Source organism: Podarcis cretensis, assembly GCF_951804945.1.
Source record: "Podarcis cretensis genome assembly, chromosome: 8".
In the NCBI taxonomy this organism is placed as follows: Eukaryota; Metazoa; Chordata; class Lepidosauria; order Squamata; family Lacertidae; genus Podarcis; species Podarcis cretensis.
The window spans coordinates 12007245-12032235 of NC_137177.1; the positions used below are offsets into that span (position 1 = coordinate 12007245).

Consider the following 24991-nt stretch of genomic DNA (forward strand, 5'->3'; position numbering starts at 1 on the left):
CTGACCATTAGGTCCAGTTGCGGACAACTCGGGGGTTGCAGCACTCATCTTGCTTTATTGGCTGAGGGAGCCGGCGTACATGTGGTCATGTGGCCAGCATGACTAAGCCGCTTCTGGCAAACCAGAGCAGCGCACAGAAACGCCATTTACCTTCCTGCTGGAGCAGTACCTATTTATCTACTTGTACTTTGACGTGCTTTCAAACTGCTAGGTTGGCAGGAGCAGGGACCGAGCAACAGGAGCTCACCCCGTCGCAGGGACTCCCCCCCCCAAAAAAAAAACTCACAACACTAAAATCCCACAAAAGCTAGGCATATATCAAGTTCATAAGTTTATTGTTCTAGCCAAAGTCCACAACAAACTGGCGCTAGGAAATAGTATTAATAAAATAATACAAAACAGCGTCCATAAAAGGGCATACATAACTAGCAACAGTTCAGAAACACCCAGATCTGTGCGTGAAGGCAGATAAAAACTCAGAAAGGGATGACGCGGATGGCGCTGCCGGGAACTCTCCGCTCTTCCAGGAATCCAGCGCTTACAATCAGGAGCTACTTTCACTTTCACTTCCTGGTCGAACAAAAGCCCCGCTGGGCAGGCGAGGAGCCAGAATTAGCAGGGTCGGCGGGAGGCCTGGGAGCCAGAGGCCGCTGCTGCTGTTGCTGCTGCTGCTGCTGCCGGGAGGTAAGGAGAGCGCCCGGCCGCGTTTCGGGCGGACCCCGCCGCGGTCGGCAATTTCGCCGCGATCCCAGTTGCTGAACAGCCGCGGAGGCGGAGCTTGGAGAGCCATCTCCTCGTTTGCCTGCTGCGAGAATCCACACGTGCAATCCCAGCCCTCTTTACCCGGGAGTCATACCCGTGGCATAGGTGCCAAGTCCCTGGGGCCCTGGTGGGTGCGCCATCGCCCACAAAATTCCCCATGAAGGGGACCGGGCACCCACAAATTTCTGTGCCAGGGTCATGCACGCTGCATGGCACCCACGGCCCCGGGGCCAAGTTGGCACTCCTGCCCCGTGAGGTTAAAGGAAGGCTTACTTCTGAGTAGACGTTGCACCGGGAAGTTGGGAACCGCCGCGCTCCTGCGCGAGAGGAGAGGGGGAGAGCCGTCGCCGTCTGGCTTACTTCCGAGTAGACGTGCTGGTGCACATGCAAAAGCAGAGCAGCGGCGCTCACGGGGCAGCGAAGGGCCGGTTGTTTATTCTGGGATCCCCACCCGAGCTAGTTTTAGCCAGCCATTTGGAGGGGCGCTGGAGCGAAGCTCTTTTTGCTGACGAGGTGCTGCCAAATGTCTCCGCGCGTCTGAGGCTGGTTTAGCGCCAAGCTGGGGGGGGGGGCGATGCGCTAAGGAAAGAGGTTCTAGCCAGGGGTGTCAACTTCAATCAAATTGCGGGGGGGGGGGAGGTAAGCCTCGCACCACATAATCGATCACATGGCAGGGCGCACGCACATCGTTTGAATGGCGATGCGGGGGCGCGCGCGACCCCCTCAAACATTTTATTGGTTGGGGGGGAGCGAAGGGACCTATGATGGGTTTTGTGCTTTTGGCACCATTACCCCTTTGGGGCGGGTCTCGTGAGAATCGGCCTGGGGATTCCCACACGAACCCTGTGCGGTTTGTGGTTTTGGGCGATGGGATGGAGGAGGTTGCTTTGTTTGCCCGCTGCAAAGAGGCCAGTCAACCTTCCGGGTCCTCTGTGTGTCTCTGGGCAAGGCAGGGCCTCGATCCGGAAACCGAAGCAAGTTTTAACTGCCCCAGTAATTATCACAGGGAGAGAGGGAGACCCCACGAAGCTGGTGGTTTTGAAACGGCGTTCCTTGATAGACGGGGCTCCCCAGAGATTCTTGGGTGAGAAGTTTGCTCATCGCAGACAAACTGCTCAGAACATAGTTTCTTCCTAATAATAACAGTAACAGGAAAAAAAATACGTTTGTCTAAATTGTTTGTACGCCACCTTTCATTTCCAGTAAATACCATGGCAATTTACAGAAAATTAAAAATATTAAACATTATTATTATTATTATTATTATTATTATTATTATTATTATTGTTAATTATTATTATTACTAGTATTACTGTAACTTCAATATGTGTGGTGTTTTGCAAAAGGTTAATTCCTTGCCTTGAGCACCTTACAGTTTAAAATATGACGCAAGAAAAACGAAGGAAGAGGAGAGAGGTGAAGGCAGAGTTTAAAGGGAGAATACTATTTTAATCATTTCAGGACCACAAATGCAGGGATGGAGGACCTGTGACCTTCTCGATCAAGGGTCAGGAAACTTTTTCAGCAGGGGGCTGGTCCACTGCCCCTCAGACCTTGTGGGGGGCTGGACTATATTTTGAAGGGGGGGAAATGAATGAATTCCTATGCCCCACAAATAGCCCAGAGATGCGTTTTAAATAAAAGGACACATTTAACTCATGTAAAAACACGCTGATTCCCGGACTGTCCACATGCCGTATTTATAAGGCAATTGGGCTGGATCCAGCCCCCAGACCTTAGCTTGCCTACCCGTGTTCTAGATGACAGAATAATAGAGTCAGAGAATTATAGATTTGAAAGGAACCCTGAGGGTCAATGCAGGAATCTCAACAAGTGGTTCCCCATCCAAATCGAAACCATACCTGGCCCTGCTTAGCTTTGCAAATTCGTCAGCAGTTTTGTTGCTGCGCCCCATTAAGGCAATAAACCATCAAGTTGTTCAAATAGTAATAATGATAATATCTGGCAAAAGATAATATTTGGCAAAAGGAGTTTAAGGAAATAACAGAAATCACTGGGTTAAAGCTGACCGAAAGTCCAGAGGTAGCATTATTATCTATTTACGATGGGGTGGAAGGTTCGCAGGCTATGAAAGACTTGCTTACAAATTTATTGACAGCTGCACGAATTATGATAGCTAGGAAGTGGAAGGGGCAAACAGAATATAAAATGAAAGAATGTTATAAAGAGGGGTGGGATATAGCTATTAATGATAAAGTAATATGTGCCATTATGCTAAGACGGGGAATGTGCAGGAGAAATGATTTTGAGGAGATAGGGAGAGTGTTTGTAAAATTTATACTGTTAAAATGGAAAGAGGTCAAACTATCGCAAGACGTGTTGAAATTTTGGGAGGTTAGATAGTTGCAATGTAATGGTCTCAGGGGTGGGGTTCACATTTTTATTCTTATATATTTGTGGTTATTACTTTGTAAAAATAAATAAATAAACAAATAACCATCTATCTAAATATAAATGAATAGCATCTTTCTGATTCTTCTGGCTGCTGGATCCATGCAGCTCATATTTTTGATTCATAGGTATACATGAAATATATCCCGTGGTGACTCTTCCTGGTTTTCCATCTGTCTCCTACCCCAAACAGTACTTTAAGGTTTAGAGCAATGGCGCCCGAAAGCCACATGTCCGAGCCCATCTGCCTGATCGAGAACAGGGACAGGAAACTCTTCGTCTGTGAAAAGGCCCTTTGCCTGCTCTCCGAAATTTGCCAGCCGGTGGTGGTGGTTGCCATTGTGGGACTCTACCGAACGGGCAAGTCCTACCTCATGAACAAACTAGCTGGCAAAAACTCAGGTGAGAGAGAAAATGTTTTATGCTGTTTATGAGGTGTTTTATGCTCAAATGGGGGGGGTGGACCACAGAGTGCCCTTCTGTGCAGAGAGAATCATAGCCTCAGCCCAGTATACCTGAAGGAGTGTCTCCACCCCCGTCATTCTGCCCGGACACTGAGATCCAGCACCAAGGGCCTTCTGGCGGTTCCCTTACTGCAAGAAGTGAGGTTACAGAGAACCAGGCAGAGGGCCTTCTCGGTGTTGGCGCCCACCCTGTGGAATGCCCTCCCTTCAGATGTCAAGGAAATAAACAACTATCTGACTTTTAGAAGACATCTGAAGGCAGCCCTGTTTAGGGAAGTTTTTAATGTTTGATGTTTTAATATTCTTTTGGGAGCCACCCAGAATGGCTGGTGAAACCCAGCCAGATGGTGGGGTATAAACAACAACAACAATTCAAGGACAGTTAATGTGTTCCAAGGCAACAATTTGGACACAACTTCCACAGGAGTCCAGCATGCCTCTAATCCTGGTTTTCCTGGTACATCTCTTTGGAAAATGTAGAATATTAGTAGAGTATCTGATCTGCATGTATAAGTTCCCAGGTTGAATGTTCCTAGTCTGAAAACCCTGGTGAATTGCTGTCAGTCAGGGTAGTCAATACTGGGTTAGATGGGCTGATTCAGTCTCAGGAAGCTTTCTAGTTTCCTAAACAGAAGCCCACTTTTCCTACCACCCTATCTCCCTGTGTGGGAGAGGGAACTACACCTTGAAATGTTGTCACTTGTACAGTGGTACCTCAGGTTAAGTACTTAATTCGTTCAGGAGGTTCATTCTTAACCTGAAACTGTTCTTAACCTGAAGCACCACTTTAGCTAATGGGGCCTCCCGATGCCGCCATGCCGCCAGAGCACAATTTCTGTTCTCATCCTGAAGCAAAGTTCTTAACCTGATGTACTATTTCTGGGTTAGCGGAGTATGTAACCTGAAGCATATGTAACCTGAAGCGTATGTAACCCAAGGTACACTGTAATCTGTTTAAGACGTAAGAGCCTTCCAAGAGAAAGGGCGTCAGCCCCATTCCCTGATCTTACTAGCTCACATGTTTCCGGTTTCCTAAATCCTGAAAATTTGATTATCTCCATGGTTAGGTTTCCCCCTGGGTTCTACGGTGCAGTCGAAGACCAAGGGAATCTGGATGTGGTGTGTCCCTTACCCTGGCAGGCCTGGTCAAACCCTTGTGCTTCTGGATACAGAGGGACTAGGCGATGTGGAAAAGGTAATTCTGAACTCTTGGACGGTGCACCTGCTGAATTTCTGCCTAGCATGTACGGGCAAAGGACATAACAGCATTTGTGGCAGGGCCAGGTGCAACATATCTGCCCCCGTACCCAGCTGCTGAAGGATCATTGCCAGGTATTTGTCTACAGAACCAGAAAATGCACACATCAACAGAGATAAATGTTTTATACATTCAAAGTGCCACTCTGAGGCTGAAACCAGGTCTCGGCGAAGGGACTGTGAAAACAAGCAGGTGTGAGGCTGCCGACCTCTTTGTAAACTACAGGAAAGCCCCAAGTATGACTAAATATTTTGGCTGCTGGGATTTTGATGGCTCAGCACAACTTATGTAATTTTTGGAATTTCCAGTCAGTTGAAGTTGAGAGCTGGAGGAAGGTTTATAGTGTGAATCTGGTGCTGATTGCTTTCCCATCCACAATGGTATGGGATAGCAAAGGACAAGCTCGAGCCTACATGAGCAAACATCGCTACACCAATGGTATTTCTCAACTTCCTTGCACACTTGGGCTTTAGAGTTGCCACTTTGTTTCTGGCAACAGAACAGAACAAAAACTGTTTAGGGAAGTTTTTAATGTTTGATGTTTTGTTGTATTTTTAATATTCTGTTGGAAGCCTCCCAGAGTGGCTGGGGAAGCCCAGCCAGATGGACGGGGTATAAAATTATTATTATTATTACTATTACTATTGTTGTTGTTATTATTAAACTTGGGAAACTTTTCTCTGGCATGGGAACAAGTGTTGGGCAAAGCTTCCCCTGCTTGATTTTGACGTGACTAGCTGCTGTTAAAAACCCAGAATTGGGGCTCAAAGGAAGGGAGTTTAGGGACAGCCCAGCACCAACAGCACTTTGGTTCTCAGTAGTGCAACTGCGTCAGCGGCAGTCCTTAGCCCACTACGCTAGCTTTCCCAGGGCCAAGTAAAAGCAACAAATAACCTGAGAATGAATCAGTACTTATGTATTGTGCAGCTCAGTTGGTTAGAGCGTGGAGCTGATAATGTGAAGGTTGCAGGTTCGATCCCCGTATGGGACAGCTGCATTGTATTCCTGCATCGCAGGGGGTTGGACCAGATGATCCTTAGGGTCATAGAATCAGTTCTATGTTTCTATGAACAATACCTGTGGCAACACTGCGGTGAAGGGGAGAAGCAGAACCTAACAGCTTTCTTCCTCCTTTCTTAGGGCGATACTCAAAATGACACCTGGATCTTCGCTTTGGCTGTGCTCCTGAGCAGCACCCTGGTCTACAACAGTTTTGGTGCCATTGACCAACAAGCTATGGATCAGCTTCAGTATCCTTCCCAAGCACTTACTCTGATTTTCATTTGCCGGAGGGAGTTTGAGGAAGTCCTGTACTGGCTCTCTCTCCTTAGGACATTGCCTCTTGTTACTCTAGAGTGGTAGGAAATCTTTTTCAGCCCAGGGGCCACATTATTTTATGTGTAACCTTCCAGGGGCCACGTGTCAGTGGTGGGTGGGGCCAGAGACGAGAGTGTGCAGAATAACGGGCGCAACTCTAGCCTTTGTAGTGCTAGGTTTTCAACCTTTTTTGGTATTGTGACCCACAAGTCCACAGAGCAAGCCAGCAGTAAATCATACTGTTCAAAGTTGGTGATAACTTAGAAGAGGAGGAGTCAGACTGGGAAGAGGAAGTCTCAGAAGATGAGGAGGTTATGTTAGCCCCAAAATGGAAAATGAGCGAGCTTCCAACCAAAGAAGAATGGCAACTTAACTTGACAGAATATGCACAACCTGCAGGCTTAGCATACAGAGTAAGAGAACAAGAAAAACATACATTTAAAGAAGATTGGAAAATGTTTATTGAATATATGGAAAATAATTGTGCCCAGCTGAAAACGGTGGCAACATTAAGATAAATTCAACAGTGTAAATGAGTTTTGATGGATGCAATAGCGGTAAACTGATTGGTATAGTTTTTTGTACAATATGCAGGTATTTAAGATATGTAAAATGAACCATGGAAAGAGAAGAGAAGTCATTGATATCTTAAGGATGTAAAATGAGAATCTGAGATTGTAAAACAGAAAATTTAATAAAAATTATATACATTAAAAAAAAGAAGAGGAGGAGGTAACAGGGTTTAGTGAGCAGGAAGAATCTGTGGCAGAGAGCAGTCCACAATCAAAGGCAGAAGCCAAAGCCAGTGAGTGGGAGGACTCCAAGAGGAAGATGAATCAGGTCAATGAAAAGTCACAGGAGTCTCCCCGTCCTGCTGCTACAATCTTCCCTCCCCCACTTGTCTCCCAGAACCAGAAGAGGGCTGAAATGGGCAGAGCAGCGGCAAGTTGAATGTAGGCGCAGTCTCTAATTGTTTGGGGAAAGCCCTGGAGACGAGGGACTTAGACTGCTATGGGAAGGCGAGGACTTTCATTCTCAGCAATGGATTCATGGGGCAAGACCTACTGGAGGTGAGCTGCTGCTCTCCATAGGCCTGATACTCAACCAAGTCCGTGAAGATCCTGCTTTTGCTAATAGTTAACTCACAACTTTGAACGTCTTTGACATCATTTTCTAAAACTGCCATCCACGTGCCACATAAAGTTGAAGGGCTTTTCTCTCCTGTTGTAACTTTGTTTTCCTGTGGCAATAATTTCAAAGCAGGGCACCCTTGGGGGCCTGATGGGGGGGAAGAGGCATGGAAAGGGCACATTGTGAGGAAATCATCACCACAAATGCAGCTGCATGAGGATTTGTTCTGCACATGCAATGGAAAAGGTTAATGAGATGGCGCTCCAAAATATGCAGCAGTTTAAAGGTACAGGACCTTTCTCGTTTACATCAAACTGTCTGTTTTGTATTGCATGGCTGTATTGCTTGGTGGGGGTATTTTGAGGGGCTGCTTGTTCTCCCCCTGTGCAGGCAACTGGTCTCTTGATTCCTAAACCTGGCCAACAGCTTTGTGACAGAGCTCACGGAGCGCATCAAAGCCAAATCGTCCCCCGGGGGTGGCAGTGAGGGACTGGAAGACTCTGCTGAGTTTGTCCGCTTCTTCCCAAGTTTCGTCTGGGCCTTGCGGGATTTCACCTTGCAGCTGGAGCTGAATGGGCGCTCCATCACTGAAGACGAGTATCTGGAACATTCCTTGAGATTAAAGAAAGGTACTGACAGTGGCGGGCGAATTCAATGGCTTCCCCCAGTGAATGCCAGGAAGTGCTGTTTGTTAAAAGTGCTGAGAAGTGTTGGGAAACTACTCTTCCCCTTCCCAGACTACAGAGTTCCTTGGGAAGGAGTATTGGTTGTTAAACCACTCTGGGAATTGTAGCTTTTGGGGGAGATTAGGGGTCTCCTAACAACTCTTCGCACCCTTAACAAACTCCAGTTCCCGGAATTCTCTGCGGGAAGCCATGACTGGTCAAAATGGTATCATAGTGCTTTGAAGTTTTGTGTGAATGTGGCTTTAGTTTAATACCAGTCTAGGTGTGTTAACGTCATGTCTTTACTACCTAGCAGAGTCGTGCTTCAAAGCACGTTTGATGTGTTTACACATCACATTTATTTGAAACAGTTGCAGCTTTCCTCTGCACAAAATTCCTCCCAAGAAAACACAATAAAATACTGTATATAAACTGTTTCAAAGGGGTAGCCAAGTTCCTCTGTTGCAGCAAACACAACGGAACCTTGCTAGCTTACTAACAGCTGTAGGAATAACTGAGACGACAGGTTGAATGTGAGTGAGCTATGCGGAAGCAAGCTAATTGGCTAGCTTGGCAGAGCCTCTTTTATTGGCAAAAATCAACAGTTGCAAAGCAGTAGTGAAACCACTCTGAACTTTAACATATTTCCATCTAAGCACATTCCCAGCATTAGCAAAAACACATGTCAGCCGGTGTTTCCCTCAAATGTTTTCCCCTGATTCTTGAGAACATCTGCTTTCCCCGCCATGCTCAAGCATGTCTAAGCAAACAGTTTGTGAAAGGACAAAAGGTCAGGGGGAAAACCCTGTTTTCTAGCCAAGAAGGCAAAAGGTCAGGGAAGCAAGCATAACGCTCCTTGACATGCTGTGGCACGTCTTTGCGCGAGGTTTGCCTTTGCAAAACGGAGCATTACCCCCACAAACAGCCAGCTCTGGTAGGCCCCAGTCAGCATGGGCATTGCTTAGGGATGATGGGAGTTGCAGTCCCATGATACATAGAGGGCACTAGGCTGGCTAACCCAGCTTTGTAACTTGCATGTGTGTGTAGATCTGCCAACTTGGGATAACATTCCATGCACCTGAGAAAGTAAGCTTATGCCATAACATACTTGCTAGCCTTTAAAGTGCATGAGACTGTTGTTTTTAGTATACAGTGATACCTCGGGTTACATATGCTTCAGGTTACAGGCGCTTCAGGTTACAGACTCCGCTAACCCAGACATAGTACCTCGGGTTAAGAACTTTGCTTCAGGATGAGAACAGAAAATGTGCTCCGGTGGTGTGGCAGCAGCGGGAGGCCCCATTAGCTAAAGTGGTGCTTCAGGTTAAGAACAGTTTCAGGTTAAGAACAGACCTCCGGAACGAATTAAGTACTTAACCCGAGGTACCACTGCATATATTTAAAAACACTCAGAATTCATAATTCATCTGAAATTACTAGCTGTTGCTTAAAACTTAGAAACTTAGAACCTTAGAAACTTAGAAACTTGTGCCTATAGGCTTGCCATCTACAGTTAGCTTTAAGAATCAGAATGGGGGGGGAAGCAAGGAAGCGTTGTGTGTCTATGTACTTAATAAGGATAACCATGAAGTATAGTATGCCTTCCCTTCTGTAGTATGAAATATCCGCCTTGCTCAAATCCCACTTTTCCTCTTCCATGTTCCAACCCACTGGTATCTTTGCATTTCCACATGCCATTTCAGATTTACCCACAAGCTCCCCATCTCCTGTTAATATTTGTACTGGTACTGTATTTGTTAGAAAATGTATTTTACAAAGAATGATTTGTACTGGGGGAAAAGAAAACCTATGTAATGTAACAGCTGCAGAATCTTGTGACTCCGATTAAGGTCACAGAAATGCTGACTCATTGCCTTGTTAATTTGTTAAGTCCCTTTAAAAGTGAGTGTGTTTCTTATATAGGAGGGGAGGGAGTTGGAGGTTGTCTTGTTGTTTCATTGACCAACAACAACAACAACATGGGAGTGTGGAAACTTCAAGCAGATGCTGTGTCTGGAGGAGTTTGTGAGGACAGACAAATCAGCAACTGAGCGGTTCTCAACCTGTGGGTCCCCAGATGTTGTTGGACTACAACTCCCATCATCCCTGAGCTCTGGCCTTGCTAGCTAGGGGTGATGGGAGTTGTAGTTCAACAACATTTGGGGACCCACAGATTGAGAAAGGCTGTCTTATACACGGCTATGAAAGAGTTTTTGAAGCAAGAAGATCCTCTTTTGGGCTCAAATGCATTGTACTGGACTTTATATGCACAAATAATACTGATTGTTAACAGCTGCAACCCTGCAAGTAAAGAGTCATCTTCAGAGTCCTGTGTCTGGAGGCTACCTCATCATGAAGGCTTTGAGGGTGAAACCCCTGCATGACTCTGGAAACATAACATCTCCATCTTCTTCCTTCCAGACGACGCCTCTGATGTTCAGCTGTACAACCTGCCTCGCAAATGCATACGGATGTTCTTCCCCACTCGCAAGTGTTTCATTTTTGACAGACCCACCACTAGGAAGAACCTGCCCCATCTGGAGTCGATGCAGGAGAGCGAGCTGGAGCCCGACTTTGTGGAACAAGCCAGCCACTTTTGCCGTTACATCTATACTACATCCAAGGAAAAGACCATTCCCGGAGGACACCTTGTCAATGGCCGCTGTGAGTCCTGGTAACTGTAGTTGTCCTCAGACTAGCTGGTTGGCAGCTGGATGGCCCTGTGCACCTGCCATAATTGCCCCAGGGAGGAGCCTGGGATCTGGCCCACCATCCTAGCTACTTGGCTTTGCATTGCAATGGGCCACTCTGAGCACAGGCAGTTCAGTGTGTCTTCCCACAACTAGCTCCTTTTCTTTTTCCCCCTGGTAGTGCTGGCGAACCTAGTGACAACCTATGTGGACACCATTCGCAGTGGTCAAGTGCCTTGCATGGAGAGCGCAGTGCTGGCCTTGGCTGAGATTGAGAACTCGGCTGCTATCCATGATGCTACTGTGCGCTACGGGGAGCTGATGGATCAAAAACTGAAGCTTCCTACGGAGACGGTCCAGGAGCTGCTGGGGATCCATGCCGAGTGTGAGAAGGAGGCCCTGCAGGTGTTCCTGGCTCGTGCCTTCAAGGATGACCAACAAAGGTTCCAGGTGGAACTCATGGTAGGTTGTCCCTTGATATCTTCGTCTTAAGAGGTGGTACATTGAGAGTGTCCGTCTGGTTGCAAAACAAACATGGAGCAAGCATGTTAAGCCTGGACGGTTGGAGAACCATTTGGATTTCATTTGGGTGGCTCAGACTGAAATGGCTTGTCTTGGCTTATTTGTTGGTTGGAAATGATATTTATATGTAGTGTACATTGATTTTATTCAATTTTTTGTTTTTTTAATGAATTTTTAAATTTTGTTTTACAAGTTCATTCGCAGAAAACTATTCTTGCAAATATTAAAATTTAACACAAGATTGTTTCGAATCCTAGGACTTCCTTCTTCCTCTCTGTGGGTTCATTGAAAAACTTTTCCAGCTGTCCATCCAATTTACAGTCCTCCATTATATCCAAAGTCTATACAGTGGTACCCTGCGTTGCATACGCTTCAGGCTACAGACGCTGCAGGTTACAGACTCCACTAACCCAGAAATAGTACCTCAGGATAAGAACTTTGCTTCAGGATGAGAAGAGAAATTGAGCAGCAGTGGTGCGGCAGCAGTTGGAGGCCCCATTAGCTAAAGTGGTGCTTCAGGTTAAGAACAGTTTCAGGTTAAGAACGGACCTCTGGAATGAATTATGTTCTTAATCCGAGGTACCACTGTATATCATTGCAAGAGTTATTCAAGAGTTCAAGTGTTTACAGTGGTCTTTCAAGTACAATCTATATTTGTCCCATTCTCTGTTGAAGTTTTGATCCTCTTTCCTTAGTTTTTCCCATGCTGCAAACTGTATATTAAACCCAAATATCCAGATTTTTGTCCACCACACGGGAATCTTTGGGTGGAGGGTGGTTAAGAAATGTCTTGAACAATTTTATTCTGAAAATAAATCTGTGGCACACAAAGTCTGTTCTCCCAGACTAGAAATGTTTCGAAGTGCTTAGCTATGTCTCAGCTTTGTTTTTTTTGTGTTGCCAGAAAACCATGGACCAGATGAAGGAGAGCTTCTGCCAAAAGAATGAGCAGGAATCTTCAAAACTCTGTTGGGCTGTGTTGATGTCCTTGTCTGGGGAGCTGGAGGAAAAGATCAAACAGGGGGTTTACTCGTGTCCTGGCGGTCACAAGCTGTTTTCGGATGACCTGAAGGAAATGGAACAGAGATACCACCAAGGACAGAAGAAAGGAGTGATGGTGAGGAAGGGCGAGGGCTGCTAAATGAACATCTTAAAGGGGCATTGTAATGTTTCTGGGGAGCTTGGCTGATTGGAGGGTGGGATGCACTCCAAATCATGGTATTCTCAGCATTCAAATTGCCAAAACCTGAAAACACATTTCATAGGTGTGGCTGAAATAGGTGCAAAGTTCATATCTGAGTACCAGAGCTGGAGATGGGGTACTGAAATTGTGACTGGGGAAACCCAGCCAGATGGGCGGGGGTATAAGACAACAACAACAACAACTCTTGCTACACAATGGCACCATTTTAAAAATTCTGAATGCATGAAAAATTAAGGCTTGTCTGACTGCAGTCTAATAGCTCTTTGTTCAACCCGGTAGGAAACAGAAAGGCATACAGCTGAAACAAGCTCAGATTCCTGTCCAGTCGAGAGACATATAAAAAGTAGACTGGGAGAGAGATTGTGGGAGGTTGTTCTGCTTCCCCTAGCAATGTGCCTGAGCATCCCAATTTAGGACCTATATAGATGTGACACAGGAAGTCCACAGTGCTTTGAATTTGACTTAAAATCAATTGCTAGAGATTGCAGATTGGACTAGAACACAGTGGCACTGAGAGATCCTTGTGTTATGGGATATTTGGAGGGCTGTTTAGATCAGGAAAGCATATGACCTTTTCTTCCGTCCTGGCTGCTCTGATGTGATGTGCAGTCCCCAGCAGTGTTAAGTAACTTTCAGAATGCTAGCAGATCCAGTCACAGGCATCCCTCAACATATCTGCTTAGGCTCTTAGAGGGCCACAATTCTAGGGGTGAATAATACAGAGGACACGGGTAGCGCTGTGGTCTAAACCACTGAGCCTCTTGGGCTTGCTGATCAGAAGGTCGGCGGTTCGAATCCCCATGACGGGTTGAGCTCCCATTGCTCTGTCCCAGCTCCTGCCAACCTAGCAGTTCGGAAACATGCCAGTGCGAGTAGATAAATAGGTGCCACTGTGGTGGGAAGGTAAACAGCATTTCTGTGTGCTCTGGTTTCTGTCACGGCGTTCCATTGCACCAGAAGTGGTTTAATCATGCTGGCCACATGACCCAGAAAGCTGTCTGTGGACAAACGCTGGCACCCTCGGCCTGAAAGCAAGAGGAGCGCTGCAGCCCCATATTTGGCTTTGACTGGACTTAACCGTTCAGGAGGAGTCCTTTTTAATACAGAGGTAATAGAAGAAGGAAGTCCACAACCCTCAGCTGCAGGATGAGATCTACTTTGTGCCTGAAATGAAAGGGGTGCCTGCCAGGGAGTCAAATACCATCTGGGCCATCTATCTTCTCACAGTCCATGCTTCAGACAGTCTCCCTTCCTCTTTACTATTAACATCACTGCAGAAATGTTCGTGCATTTGTATTTCTCCTTTCTCACCTTATCAAGCAAAAATGGGAAACTTGAAGCAGGCGGGGGACCCAATCTGTTTTAGCCGGCCTCTCTTCATTCACTCTGCTGACTCTTCTGTTGCAGGCAGAGACAGTCCTACAGCAGTTCCTCAAGGAGAAGGAGAATGTCAGCAGAGCCATACTGCTAAGTGATCAAGCTCTGTCAGAGAAAGAGAAGGAAATGGCAGGTAAGAGGATGGGAAAGTAGCATGCATGGGGCTCCCTGGTCAACAATGGGCTCCCTGGAGGACTTCCCCTGGGGCCCATGAAGACTCTGGGCCTCCCCACATGCTGCCCACTTGGTCATGAGGTTGTGGGTTGTCTTTTTACCCCTTGAAAATGACACAGAAGCATGTTGGAAAAAGAGACATTTTCTCCCACTTTCTCTTTCAGCTCTATGTGCTTTTCAAGGCTGATGGTATAGGGTTGTATATTATTATTATTATTAATAATAATAATAATAATAATAATAATAATCTGCTTACAAAAAGCTTTTGCAGAGGTTTGATTAGATCCAACGTTTCTTGAGCATTTATTGTGATTTGTTTATGACAATGAACATTCATCCTGACTTGCTTGTAGGGTGCTTAGACATTTTCCCTTTTACTCATTCACATCCCACAATTTTCAGTTCAATTGCCTGTCACTTTCCTAACAGCAGAAAAAGTTCTTTTTCAGGTTACGGACACGCCAAAACCCAGAAGTACCAGAACGGGTTACTTCTGGGTTTTGGTGGTTGTGCATGCACAGAAGCGCTAAATCACTCTTTGCGCATGCGCAGAAATGCTGAATCACAACCTGCACATGCACAGATGTGCCCCTGCGGGTTGCGAATGCTGTAGATTGCGAACGTGCATCCCACACGGATCCCGTTCGCAACCCAAGCATCCACTGTACTAGGAAATTTAGGTTTGCACATTCAAATCAATTAATGAATTCTGTTGCCCTAGCGCAAGAATTCCACTTAAAAAATAAACTTTTTCTGCTGTTAGGAAAGTGACAGGCAATTGAACTGAAAATTGTGGGATGTGAATGAGTCTGTAACCCGAAGTATGACTGTATTCACTTGAATCTGTCCCACAAACTACTGCTCTGGAGTATTTATTTCTGCTACTACTTTTCTATTTTCTAGTTGCTTTGGGGCTTTTTGCTTTCTCCAAATACAGATATGAGCACTAACAAACTTCAAGCAGTAATTCTGGCCCCTTTAACCCTATTTTAGCCAAACCCAAACTCCATAGCAGTCAGTAACCGTGGAACAATATCTTGTGACACTGCACAAACACCTGCAGTTATTCGTTCTTCCTTTTTTTCATTCCCGGGACAGAGGCGAAGGCAAAGGCTGAAGCTGCGCAGAGAGAGCAGGAGATCCAGAAGCAGAAGCAAGCTGAGCTGGAACAGAAGATGGAGGATCAGAAACGGAGCTACGAGCTGAACATCCGTCAGCTGGAGGAGAAGATGGTGAAAGAAAGGGACAATCTATTGAAAGAGCAGAATACGATGATGGAGAGTAAACTCAGGGTAACTATCACAGGCCCATCTTGGGCCTCTTCTATATTTGCAACAAGCAAGCACAAGAACGCTAGTTTGGGTAGTTTTGGAGTTCTGTGCTTCCTTACAAAATGGATCAAGTCAGGCTCAGAGGAGTGTTAGCCCTCTTCCTCACAAGCCCAGGGCCCCTATCTAATTTAGTTAGGAGTGTTTTTCCTGGTCAGGCATCCTTGCGAGACACACTCAGCTGTGGAGTGAAGCTTCTGGGGTTGGAAGGAAGTTCATTGTGATCTGAGCCATCTCCTTGACTGTCAAGTGGCAGACAATGATGTCAAAAACTTAAATTCCATTCAATTATATGCCTTCTTAAGAACACCAGAAGAAAGCTTTTGCCTTTCAGTTTGGCTGGAAGTATTCTTAAGCACGGGACACGGGTGGTGCTAGGACTTGCCGATCAGAAGGTCGGCGGTTCGAATCCCCACGACGGGGTGAGCTCCCGTTGTTCAGTCCCAGCTCCTGCCAACCTAGCAGTTCAAAAGCACGTCAAAGTGCAAGTAGATAAAATAGGTCCCGCTCTGGTGGGAAGGTAAACGGCGCTTCCGTGTGCTGCTCTGATTCGCCAGAAGCAGCATAGTCATGCTGGCCACATGACCCGGAAGCTCTATGCCGGCTCCATCGGCCAATAAAGCGAGATGAGCACCGCAACCCCAGAGTCGGTCACGACTGGACCTAATGGTCCTTTACCTTTTTATTCTTAAGCACACCGAAAGCCGAATCACACCCCTTTGCTTTTGATGTGAATGCTCTCTTTTTACAGGAGCAAGAGGCTTTGCTGAAGGATGGATTCCAGAAAGAAGCAAATCGACTAAATGGGGAGATTAATCAGCTGAGAGAACAGACTGAAAATATCAAGAAGCCATCTTGGTTTGCCGGGATGTTGGGTGGTCTGGTAGATGTTGCCACATGTTTTTTGCCTGGTATTGTCCCCAGACTTGCTGGATCGTTGGCTTCTAACTTTATAAAGCGCTTGTGATCAAGCAGGAAAAGGCCTACAGATCAGTTACATTTGTCATGAGACAGTGGTGGTGAAGGCATCCTCTTCTATTTCTCCCTGTGTCAGTTTCAGTGTCAGTTTATTGATTAACTTTTCTAGTAAGGCTGTTTCCCATACTACTTGATACCAGTGTTCCATGTTTATTCCTGACAGGTCCTACCAGTGTCTGCCTATGATGTTTCTGGCTGCTGAGAGTAGGTGGGCTATGAGTTCTTTATAGTGTGAGTGGGCATTGCTATCTTGGAAGATGTTTAGTAGGGCCAGTTCTGGGGTGACTTCTAGTACCTGTTTAGTTATTTTGCTTCTTTCTTGTATGACTGTTGCCCAGAAGAGTTGGGTTTGGGGGCAGTCCCACCACATGTGGAAGTATGTGCCTATGGAGGTGCAGCCTCCCCAGCATTTTGGCGAGGTTCCTGGGCATATCAGCACCAGTTTCTGTGGTGTTAGGTACCATCTGTATATTGTATATTGTGGATACCATCTCTTGTCATGTCCTGTTGTTGTTAGGAGAAGGTTTTCGAAGGTGGCCAAGGGCCTAGTAGCTGTTGATTTTACTACTGGATTGTTTAAGAAGGCGTGTAGTTGGTGGTGTGTTAGCCAGGGCATTTGGGGGTCCCCTAGTTTAGCTCCTGTTGTTCCCTGACACACCCACCTATTAATATATTTGCCAGGATTTCCCCACCCTCCCCATCGGAACTGACACTTGCTTTTTCTTCTTCCCTGACATTTGTATGATTAAGTTAATAAGCAAAAAGGAAGCTGAAAAAAAATTCCACTTGCGAGTGGGAGGCAAGAATGCCTTCCAAGATTGTATTGAAGATGCAGATTGTGTGCAGATTTCCTTGAACGCTTTATAATGGTGCTGTATTTGTCAAAGGCAACCTCTTTATGAAGTCAGTTAGCTACTTGCATGCCTGTTGCCTATGAAGAACTTTTTGCCATACAGTGCCTCAGGTCACACCAAAGCCACTATCACGAAGAAAGCTGCTGTGTTGATGTAGCCTGAGTGCCATATTGCAGTATTAGCAGAGTGATGCTTACCACAGACTTGACCTGAAAATGTGGTTGGGTGCAGATTGTAAGCGCATGGAAGCTTACAAATTTGACCGTCACATTTGAGGGTAGGTTTAATTGCTGGATTTGAAATATGCCTGTTTGCTTTGATCTTGTACTGTACACTTGTTTTTTTCTTGGTTTTTACGTGAATAAATGTCTGGCAAAATAATAAAATAATTCTGGAGTTCACAACATTGCATTTTTAATTGTGTGTTTCATTAAAATTTCTTGTGACATGGGAGAAGAGGTGGCTTATTTATTTATTTAACTTTTTTCTCCCAAGGAATTCAGGGGGCATACTCCTCACTGAATCTCCGCAACAGCCCTGTGAGGTTGGTTAGGCTGTGGGCGGCTTTGAATGCCCCATGGTGATCACCCAAGTGTCGTGGTCATGTGGGGATTCAAACCCTGGTCTCCCAGGTCCTTGTCCAACACTCTTGACCACTATACCACCCTGGACAAAGATGTACAATATCCATGAAAATGTCATGCTATTTGGGGTTATGGACCACAGGTATGAAATTCGAGAAGCACCACTTTAGCTAATGGGGTCTGCCGCTGCCGCCGCGCCGCTAGCGTTTAATTTCTGTTCACATCCTGAGGTAAAGTCCTTAACCCGAGGTAATATTTCTGGGTTAGCGGAGTCTGTAACCTGAAGCGTATGTAACCCAAGGTACCACTGTACTCTTCTAGGCTGTAAGTGGTGTGAAAATCAGCAGCTGTTCTCCTCTAATGGGGCCTGGAAGTGGGTGCAAGTGTGCGCCTTATCTCTCCTGTGGGCACAGAGCAAGGTTCGTAGAGGGTTCAAGGCGTAGGCGGTCCTTGTGGCTGAGCCAAATACATTTCATGTCTCGGGCATGATAATTTGTCAAACTAGGCAGGTGCCTGACAGTTGGCCAAATTCTCATTAAATAACAAAGCGAGGGACAACCCCTTATCTATATGATATGTGGTCCTAATTATATTGACAGAGAGTGACGCCTCACATCAATTCCTCATTATAAGTTGGCTATATGAGGATGCCCTCACTATACGGATACATATATAAAGATTTAAAGCTACAATAAGCGTTGAAACCAGGAAGCGCCAATTACAGGCCATATGTGGTAATATATCCAGCAATACATATACCGTATTTTTCGCCCTATAGGACGCACTTTTTCCTCTCCAAAAATGAAGGGGAAATGTGTGTGCATCCTATGGGGCAAATGCAGGGGGGAGGCAGGCAGGAAAAGCTCCCAAAAGCTGCACACAAGCTCCACGCGGCTCTTGCGGGCTTTTCCTCAGGAGGGACAAGGGACTGACGCGGCTAGTCAGTCCCTTCTCCCTCCTCATAGAAAAGCCCACAGGAGCCGCGTGCTCCTTAAAGGGTGCACGGCTCCTGTGGACTTTTGCGGGAGGTGGGGGTATTGCCATAGCCCCGCGATCCTCTCCCAGCTAGAGAGGTGACGTGCGGCTATGGCAGCAGCCTCTTTAGCTGCGCGCCACCTCTCCAGCTGAGGGAGCGTGCGCGGGGCTGAGGAATAGCTCCGCGACCCTCTCCCAGCTGGAGAGGTGACACGCGGCTATGGAAGCGATGTGCCTGTCCTGCGAAGCCGGGGGAGGAGCAGGAGGGTCTCCTTCAGTTCCTCCTCCAGCTTCGCTTGATGGGCGCTGCGCAGTTCTCCCTCTCCGCAGCGCCTCTCCTTCGCAGGAGAGGTGTTGCACAGAGAGGGAGAACTGCACAGCGACCCTTCAGCCACACGCCTGCCTGGAAGCTGGAGGAGGAACAGAAGGGTCTCCTTCTATTCCTCCTCCAGCTTCCCAGCGAGGCGCCTGTCCTGCAAAGCCAGAGGAGGAACAGAAGGGTCTCCTTCTGTTCCTCCTCCAGCTTCCCTTGAAGGGTGCTGCCCAGTTCTCCCTCTCCGCGCAGCGCCTCTCCTTCACAGGAGCTTCGCGCAGCTCTCCGCTGTTGAATTTGCAGTGTCCCGTGCACAGCGGAATGATGAGGAATACGTGCACATACTCTAAATTGCTTTATTTACATTTCAAAGCTGGTAGATTACAGAAAAACATCTTGCCTCTGCCGGAGCAGAGAAAGCATCCTCTCTCCTCTGAAACACGGAGAGAAAAACACTGAGTGAACAGTGAAAAACAGGAAACCAGTGTACGTCACATCCAGTCTCCTTTCCCGTGAGAAACTCCAACAGCAACTCTGACTGGAATGTAAACATTGTCTTGTGACAAGCATTTCGCTGCACAGTGAAGAGAGCAGAAACCAACATCCTCCCCCTTTCTGTGAACATCACTGGGCAGCGTGTTCGTACAATATCAGTACAAACCCAACTTCTGCACATAGGTACAGTGTTGATCCCTTGATACAATCTTGGACAATACATCAGCAGGAATTTCATTACCTGGCATATAGGACACCGTTACGAGTCCCTTCTGAATACGTTCCCTAGCATGTTGCAACTTCAGTTGCAAGTGCTTCGTGCTTTGCTTACAACCTTCAGAATTCAGCAAAGCCAAACATGCTTTGTTGTCCTGGTAAACCTGGATTGGACATTTGACAGGAATTTTCATGTCTTTGCACAATTGTAACAACCATTCACAATCTTTGAGTGAATAAGACAGTGCATTCAGTTCAGCTTCACAAGTACTTAAGCTAACTGTTGTTTGCTTCTTGCATGACCAATCAAATAGACCCTGATTGTACATGTAGCAAACTCCAGACGTGCTTTTCCTGTCTGTAGTGTCACTTCCAAAACTTGCATCTGCAAATATCTCAAGACCACCAGACTTCTGATTGTTAAATCTCAGTCTGTAATGCATAGTGCCTTTCAAATAGCGCGCTATACGTTTCAGAGCTTTCCAATCCTTAACAGTAGGATTGTTGACTTGTCTGCTTAGCAAATTACAGCTAACAGCAATGTCTGGTCTTGAACATCTGGCAATGAAGTTTAGCTTGCCTAGCACACTTCTGTACAGTGTAGTGTCAGAAAATGCTTCTTCAGTGTCATCTACCTGATAACCTGTTGTCATCGGTGTGTCTACAGGGTTAGCATCCATCAGGTTTAGTTTGCTTAACACATCAGCAATTTTCCGTGACTGGTGTACTAGAATGTTACCATCTTGATCTCTCTCTATTTCAAGAGATAGGTAGTTGTTTACCTCACCAAGATCTTTCATGTCAAAGTGTTCTTTCAGTTGAGCTAGGGTGTTATTGTATATTGTGACATCTTTCCAAAAGAATAATAAATCATCAACATAAAACAAACAATACAGTTTCTTTTGCCCCTCCTCTTTGACAAATACACATGGATCAGCTTTCCCTTGCTTAAAACCTAGAGAAAACAATACTTCAGTGAGTTTTGTGTGCCAACACCGTGCACTTTGTTTGAGACCATAAAGGGACTTCTTCAGAGCACAAACATATCCCTGTTTTACCTGTACGCCATCAGGTGGAAGCATATAAAGTGATTCATCTAGAGATCCGTACAGAAAAGCTGTATTCACATTGTGGTGACTAATGTGTAAATTCTCCTCGGCAGCTAGCTTGAGCATAAGCCTAATGCTCTCATACCTCACTGTGGGTGAGTAGGTCTCGTGATAGTCTTCACCTGGTACCTGTGCAAAACCTCTGGCTACCAATCTGGCTTTGTGTCTGACTATCTTGCCATTTTGATCAGTCTTCGCTTTGAAGACCCATTTGTTTCCAAGCAGTTTCATTCCTGGAACTACTGGAACAAGGTCCCATGTTTTGTTCCTTTCCAAGGAATCAAGCTCAGCCTTCATGGCATTTAACCATGGCTCAGCTTCCTTTGAATCCAAATCCTGGATTTCTTGGAAACTTGAAGGTTCAAATACCTTCTTGGAGCTTTTAACAGCTGTTACTGCTATCTTAGCAAACTCATCAGCAAATCTCTTTGGAGGTCTGCCTTTTGTGGCTCTCTGTGACCTGCGAATTAGCCGTAGGTCTTCAACACTCTCCTCTTCCTTCTTAGGAGAAAAGTGACCTATTGTGAACAATGGTTCCTCCAATTCTTGATCAGAGCTTTCAGAGGGTCGCATAGAGGCTTTCGCACTCTTGAAATCCTCTGAATCACCCGATTCAGTTTCAGACTCAGAATCAGAACCTTCATCAGTGGGTGTGGGTTGCTGTGGTTGCTTTTGACTATCCTCAGTCTCATCACTGTCATCAGGATAACATTGGAAAATTCCCACATTCTCCCCCCACTTGGCATTGTACTCAACACTTCTTGTGAGCTTAATAGTCTTAGAGTCAGTCATCCTTATTCTGTAAGAACCTTTCTCATAACCTAGAAAGATACCATGCAAGCCACGCTTGTCTAACTTGGAGTTTTGTGGTGAGTGAACCCACATGTCAGAACCAAAAATTCTCATGTGTTTGATGTATGGCTTCTTGCCAAACATCTTCTCATAGGGGGTACAACCAATCGCTGAAGATAACCTGCGATTATAACTGTAAGTGAAACATGAGAGAGCTTCGGCCCAATAACTCTCTGGAAGATTTGCATCATGCAGCAAGGTTTTTAACCCTTGAAGCAATGTCTGATTTGCTCGTTCCGCAAGTCCATTCTGCCATGGCGAGCGAGGACTAGACAAATCGTGTTGAATTCCTTTCTCAGTCAGAAAAGCTTCAAACTGCTGAGAAGTGAATTCTCCCCCGTGATCACTGAAAAGAGTCTTTACCTTCTTTCCATGCACATTTTTCAACCAAGCACAGAATTCCTTGAACCTAGGAAAAGCCTCTGATTTCTGCTTGAGATTGTACACATAAATATACCTGGAAAATGCATCAATGAGAACCATGAAGTACCTATTTCCACCCAAAGAGGGCGCTAGTGGTCCAACCAAATCAGCATGAACAATTTGGTATGGTTCTGTAGCTTGCCTACTAGACACCTTACCTTTTGCAGCCATTTTCACCTTGTTTGCTGCGCATGCCTTGCACTTCATGTGGTACCTGCAGGGTTTAATAGTCATACCTTCAACCAAGGCAGGCATTTTAGATACTGCCTCAAAATGCAAATGACCAAATTTTCGAAGAAAATCGTGAATACATTCTGCATGCAAACTTTTGTTAGTACCTGCAATGCAACAAGTTTCATCCTGCACAACATCATCATAATACAAAACATACAAACGATCAACATATTCAGCATACAATACATAATCATTTTTTTTGTGATGATGCACCTTTTGTTCTTAAAGGAAACGTCAATTTTCCGCTCATTCAGCTGTCCAACGCTGAGCAGATTATGTTTGGCATCCGGCACATAAAGTACATTCTGTATCGATAAGTCCAAACTGTGAAGAACAACAGTTCTGTAGCCTTTACTGGGGAATGTGTGGTCATCCGCCTGGTGAATCGCACCTTCCTGCGGTGTAAAAGACACGAACAGTCGCTTATCGTTGCACATGTGGTGCGTTGCTGCTGAATCAACAACGAAGAAAGATCTAGACGTCTTCTGGACCTTTGCAACTTTTGGAGTGAAGCGTGAGACCATTGCTTTGGGCTGCGTTGTCCTGGACACTGGACCTCTGCCTTTGCTTCGTCCTTTTCCATGCGATGAGCTTTCGCTGTGCTGCTCTGTCTTGGCCCTGGGATATCTGCATTCCCTCTTCATATGGCCTAGACGTCCACAGGAGTAGCATTTCACTGCCTTCAAAGCTTTGGCGCCATCTGGTGGTTCCACTGCACTCTGGGATGACGTCTGTGAAGTCTCCCCCTTACCCATGCAGCCATCACCCTGGCGGTCTGCTTTTTTCTGAATCATGGCAGTATCACAAGCTACTCTGAGCTGAGCATGTGGCTGATTGGCATCAGATTCCCCACGTGCATCAGCCAGCCTTCTGCAGCTAGCCATCATGACTCTGGCATTAGCCTTCTGCATCATCTCTGCTGCTTTAAATCATGCTGCTTTATACAAGCTGCGTCTGTGCTGCTTCATTCCAAAAGCAAGTTCAAAACAGCCTCTGCCTGTGAGCCTGTGCCACTCTGCTTAACTGCAGCTGCCTCAAACCTCATTCCAAAGGCAAGTTCAAAAGTGCTTTCTCTCTGCTGCCTTAAATCAAGCTGCATCACTGTTTTCTGCAGCTGCTTTATTCCAAAAGCACTTTTAAAAGTTACTTTCGATTTCCCCAGCATAGCCTTTGCCTGTGCCCGGCAAAATGGCCATAAAAGTTCAAAGTCCAGCCATAAAGCCATTAATTAGATGCTGGCAGGCTGCCCGGAGCAGTAGCACATACCTCATCAATCATCTTGATGCGCAGAGATACCGTCCGATCCGTCCCTCTGCATTCCGATCCTTTTGCCGGCATTCAGATGACTGCGTCTTTCTTCTGGGCCCATAACCAGGAGTGTTGAATTTGCAGTGTCCCGTGCACAGCGGAATGATGAGGAATACGTGCACATACTCTAAATTGCTTTATTTACATTTCAAAGCTGGTAGATTACAGAAAAACATCTTGCCTCTGCCGGAGCAGAGAAAGCATCCTCTCTCCTCTGAAACACGGAGAGAAAAACACTGAGTGAACAGTGAAAAACAGGAAACCAGTGTACGTCACATCCAGTCTCCTTTCCCGTGAGAAACTCCAACAGCAACTCTGACTGGAATGTAAACATTGTCTTGTGACAAGCATTTCGCTGCACAGTGAAGGGAGCAGAAACCAACATCCGCAAGCCGCGGGAGCCCGGCTCAACTTCGCGCAGCTCTCCCACAGCTAGCGGAGAGCTTGCCTGCACCCAGAATCTTGGGGCAACTGAGCTCAGCACGCCCCAGGCTTCTGCCTTCGCACAGCTCTCCGCTAGCCGTGGGAGAGCTGCGCGAAGTCGTGCAGCTCTCTCACGGCTTGTGGATAGCAGCCTGTTCTGGGGGCTGGGGTCGGGGAAAGCTCGGGCTTCCCCTGCCCCAGCCTCACACCTGGGGGGGAAATAATTTTTTTTCTTTATTTCCCCCCCAAAAAAAAACTAGGTGCGTCAAATGGGCGAAAAATACGGTAATCAGTGCTGTGGTTTATTTTTGTCCCACTTTTGTTGCACTATAGCTCCTCCAGGCAGCAATAATGTGGAAGCACTAGGAAGCAGAGCAGAACATATCTGTCACTAATGCACTCTTACTGTTTAGAGAGCACATTGCAGCAGACTTCCGGAGGCGGCGCGAACGACAATGGCGGTCCTTCTCGCGCTGTGAGAAGGAAGCTCTTCAGAATCGGGTCGTCCGCTACGGCAAAGCGGAGACCCGTGCTGGAAAACCCCAGGCAGTAAGAGCCTGGGGACGTGGGACTCGGCGGGTGCCAAAAGCGGCCCTGGAAATGTTGAAGAGACCTCGTAAGGAACCTCAGATCGTGGAGGGGGTCGCGGCGCTGTGAGTCGATCGCTACTCTGGAGTGTGAAGCTGCGCAGCTGCTGTCGGTGAGCGCTGACCTTTTTTCCTTAAACTATTGGGAATCGAAAAGTAACAACCCGTGAGTAAGAAGGGACTTTTTACGTTTGGAGTCTAAATTAAATGGAAATTCGGCTGAAAGCGGAAAGATGTTAAAAGGAAGTCCGTCTTCCGCTGCTACTTAAACTTCAAAGCAAAAAGAGCTGGAGGCGTGGAGCCATTGAAGAGGCTTTTAAACTATTTGATTTGAAC

General features: G+C 46.3%; 1 protein-coding gene and 2 long non-coding RNA genes across 3 annotated transcripts in view; 1 reads left to right on the forward strand and 2 right to left on the reverse strand.

Moving 5' to 3' along the window:
- Positions 1 to 318: 318 nt before the first annotated feature.
- LOC307221411 lies at positions 319 to 1338 on the reverse strand. The gene is made up of 2 exons (XR_013841380.1): positions 1036 to 1338; positions 319 to 805 (listed from the first exon to the last, which is right to left on the reverse strand). It is a non-coding gene; the product is annotated as an uncharacterized lncRNA (long non-coding RNA).
- On the forward strand, positions 364 to 17540 carry LOC307221168 (guanylate-binding protein 2-like). Its single transcript, XM_079985504.1, has 11 exons — positions 364 to 684; positions 3368 to 3576; positions 4706 to 4833; positions 6037 to 6146; positions 7771 to 7973; positions 10431 to 10673; positions 10881 to 11161; positions 12126 to 12338; positions 13833 to 13935; positions 15075 to 15268; positions 16056 to 17540. Exons 2-11 carry the CDS (start codon positions 3387 to 3389, stop codon positions 16269 to 16271), a joined length of 1881 nt encoding a protein of 626 aa, XP_079841630.1. The 5' UTR covers positions 364 to 684; positions 3368 to 3386; the 3' UTR covers positions 16272 to 17540.
- The window catches only part of LOC307221426, a 36911-nt gene continuing 22161 nt past the window's right edge, over positions 10242 to 24991 (reverse strand). Inside the window, exon 2 of the long non-coding RNA XR_013841400.1 lies at positions 10242 to 10355. This is a non-coding gene — a long non-coding RNA (uncharacterized lncRNA). The remainder of the gene's footprint in view (positions 10356 to 24991) is intronic.

Bases quoted from the DNA above. Each gene is read 5' to 3' on its own strand.
- LOC307221168 (XM_079985504.1), top strand. From the start codon at position 3,387: ATGGCGCCCGAAAGCCACATGTCCGAGCCCATCTGCCTGATCGAGAAC. The intron at 6,147-7,770 runs GTATCCTTCCCA...CCTGGCCAACAG, and splicing joins CAAGCTATGGATCAGCTTCA to CTTTGTGACAGAGCTCACGG. The intron at 12,339-13,832 runs GTGAGGAAGGGC...CTTCTGTTGCAG, and splicing joins GACAGAAGAAAGGAGTGATG to GCAGAGACAGTCCTACAGCA.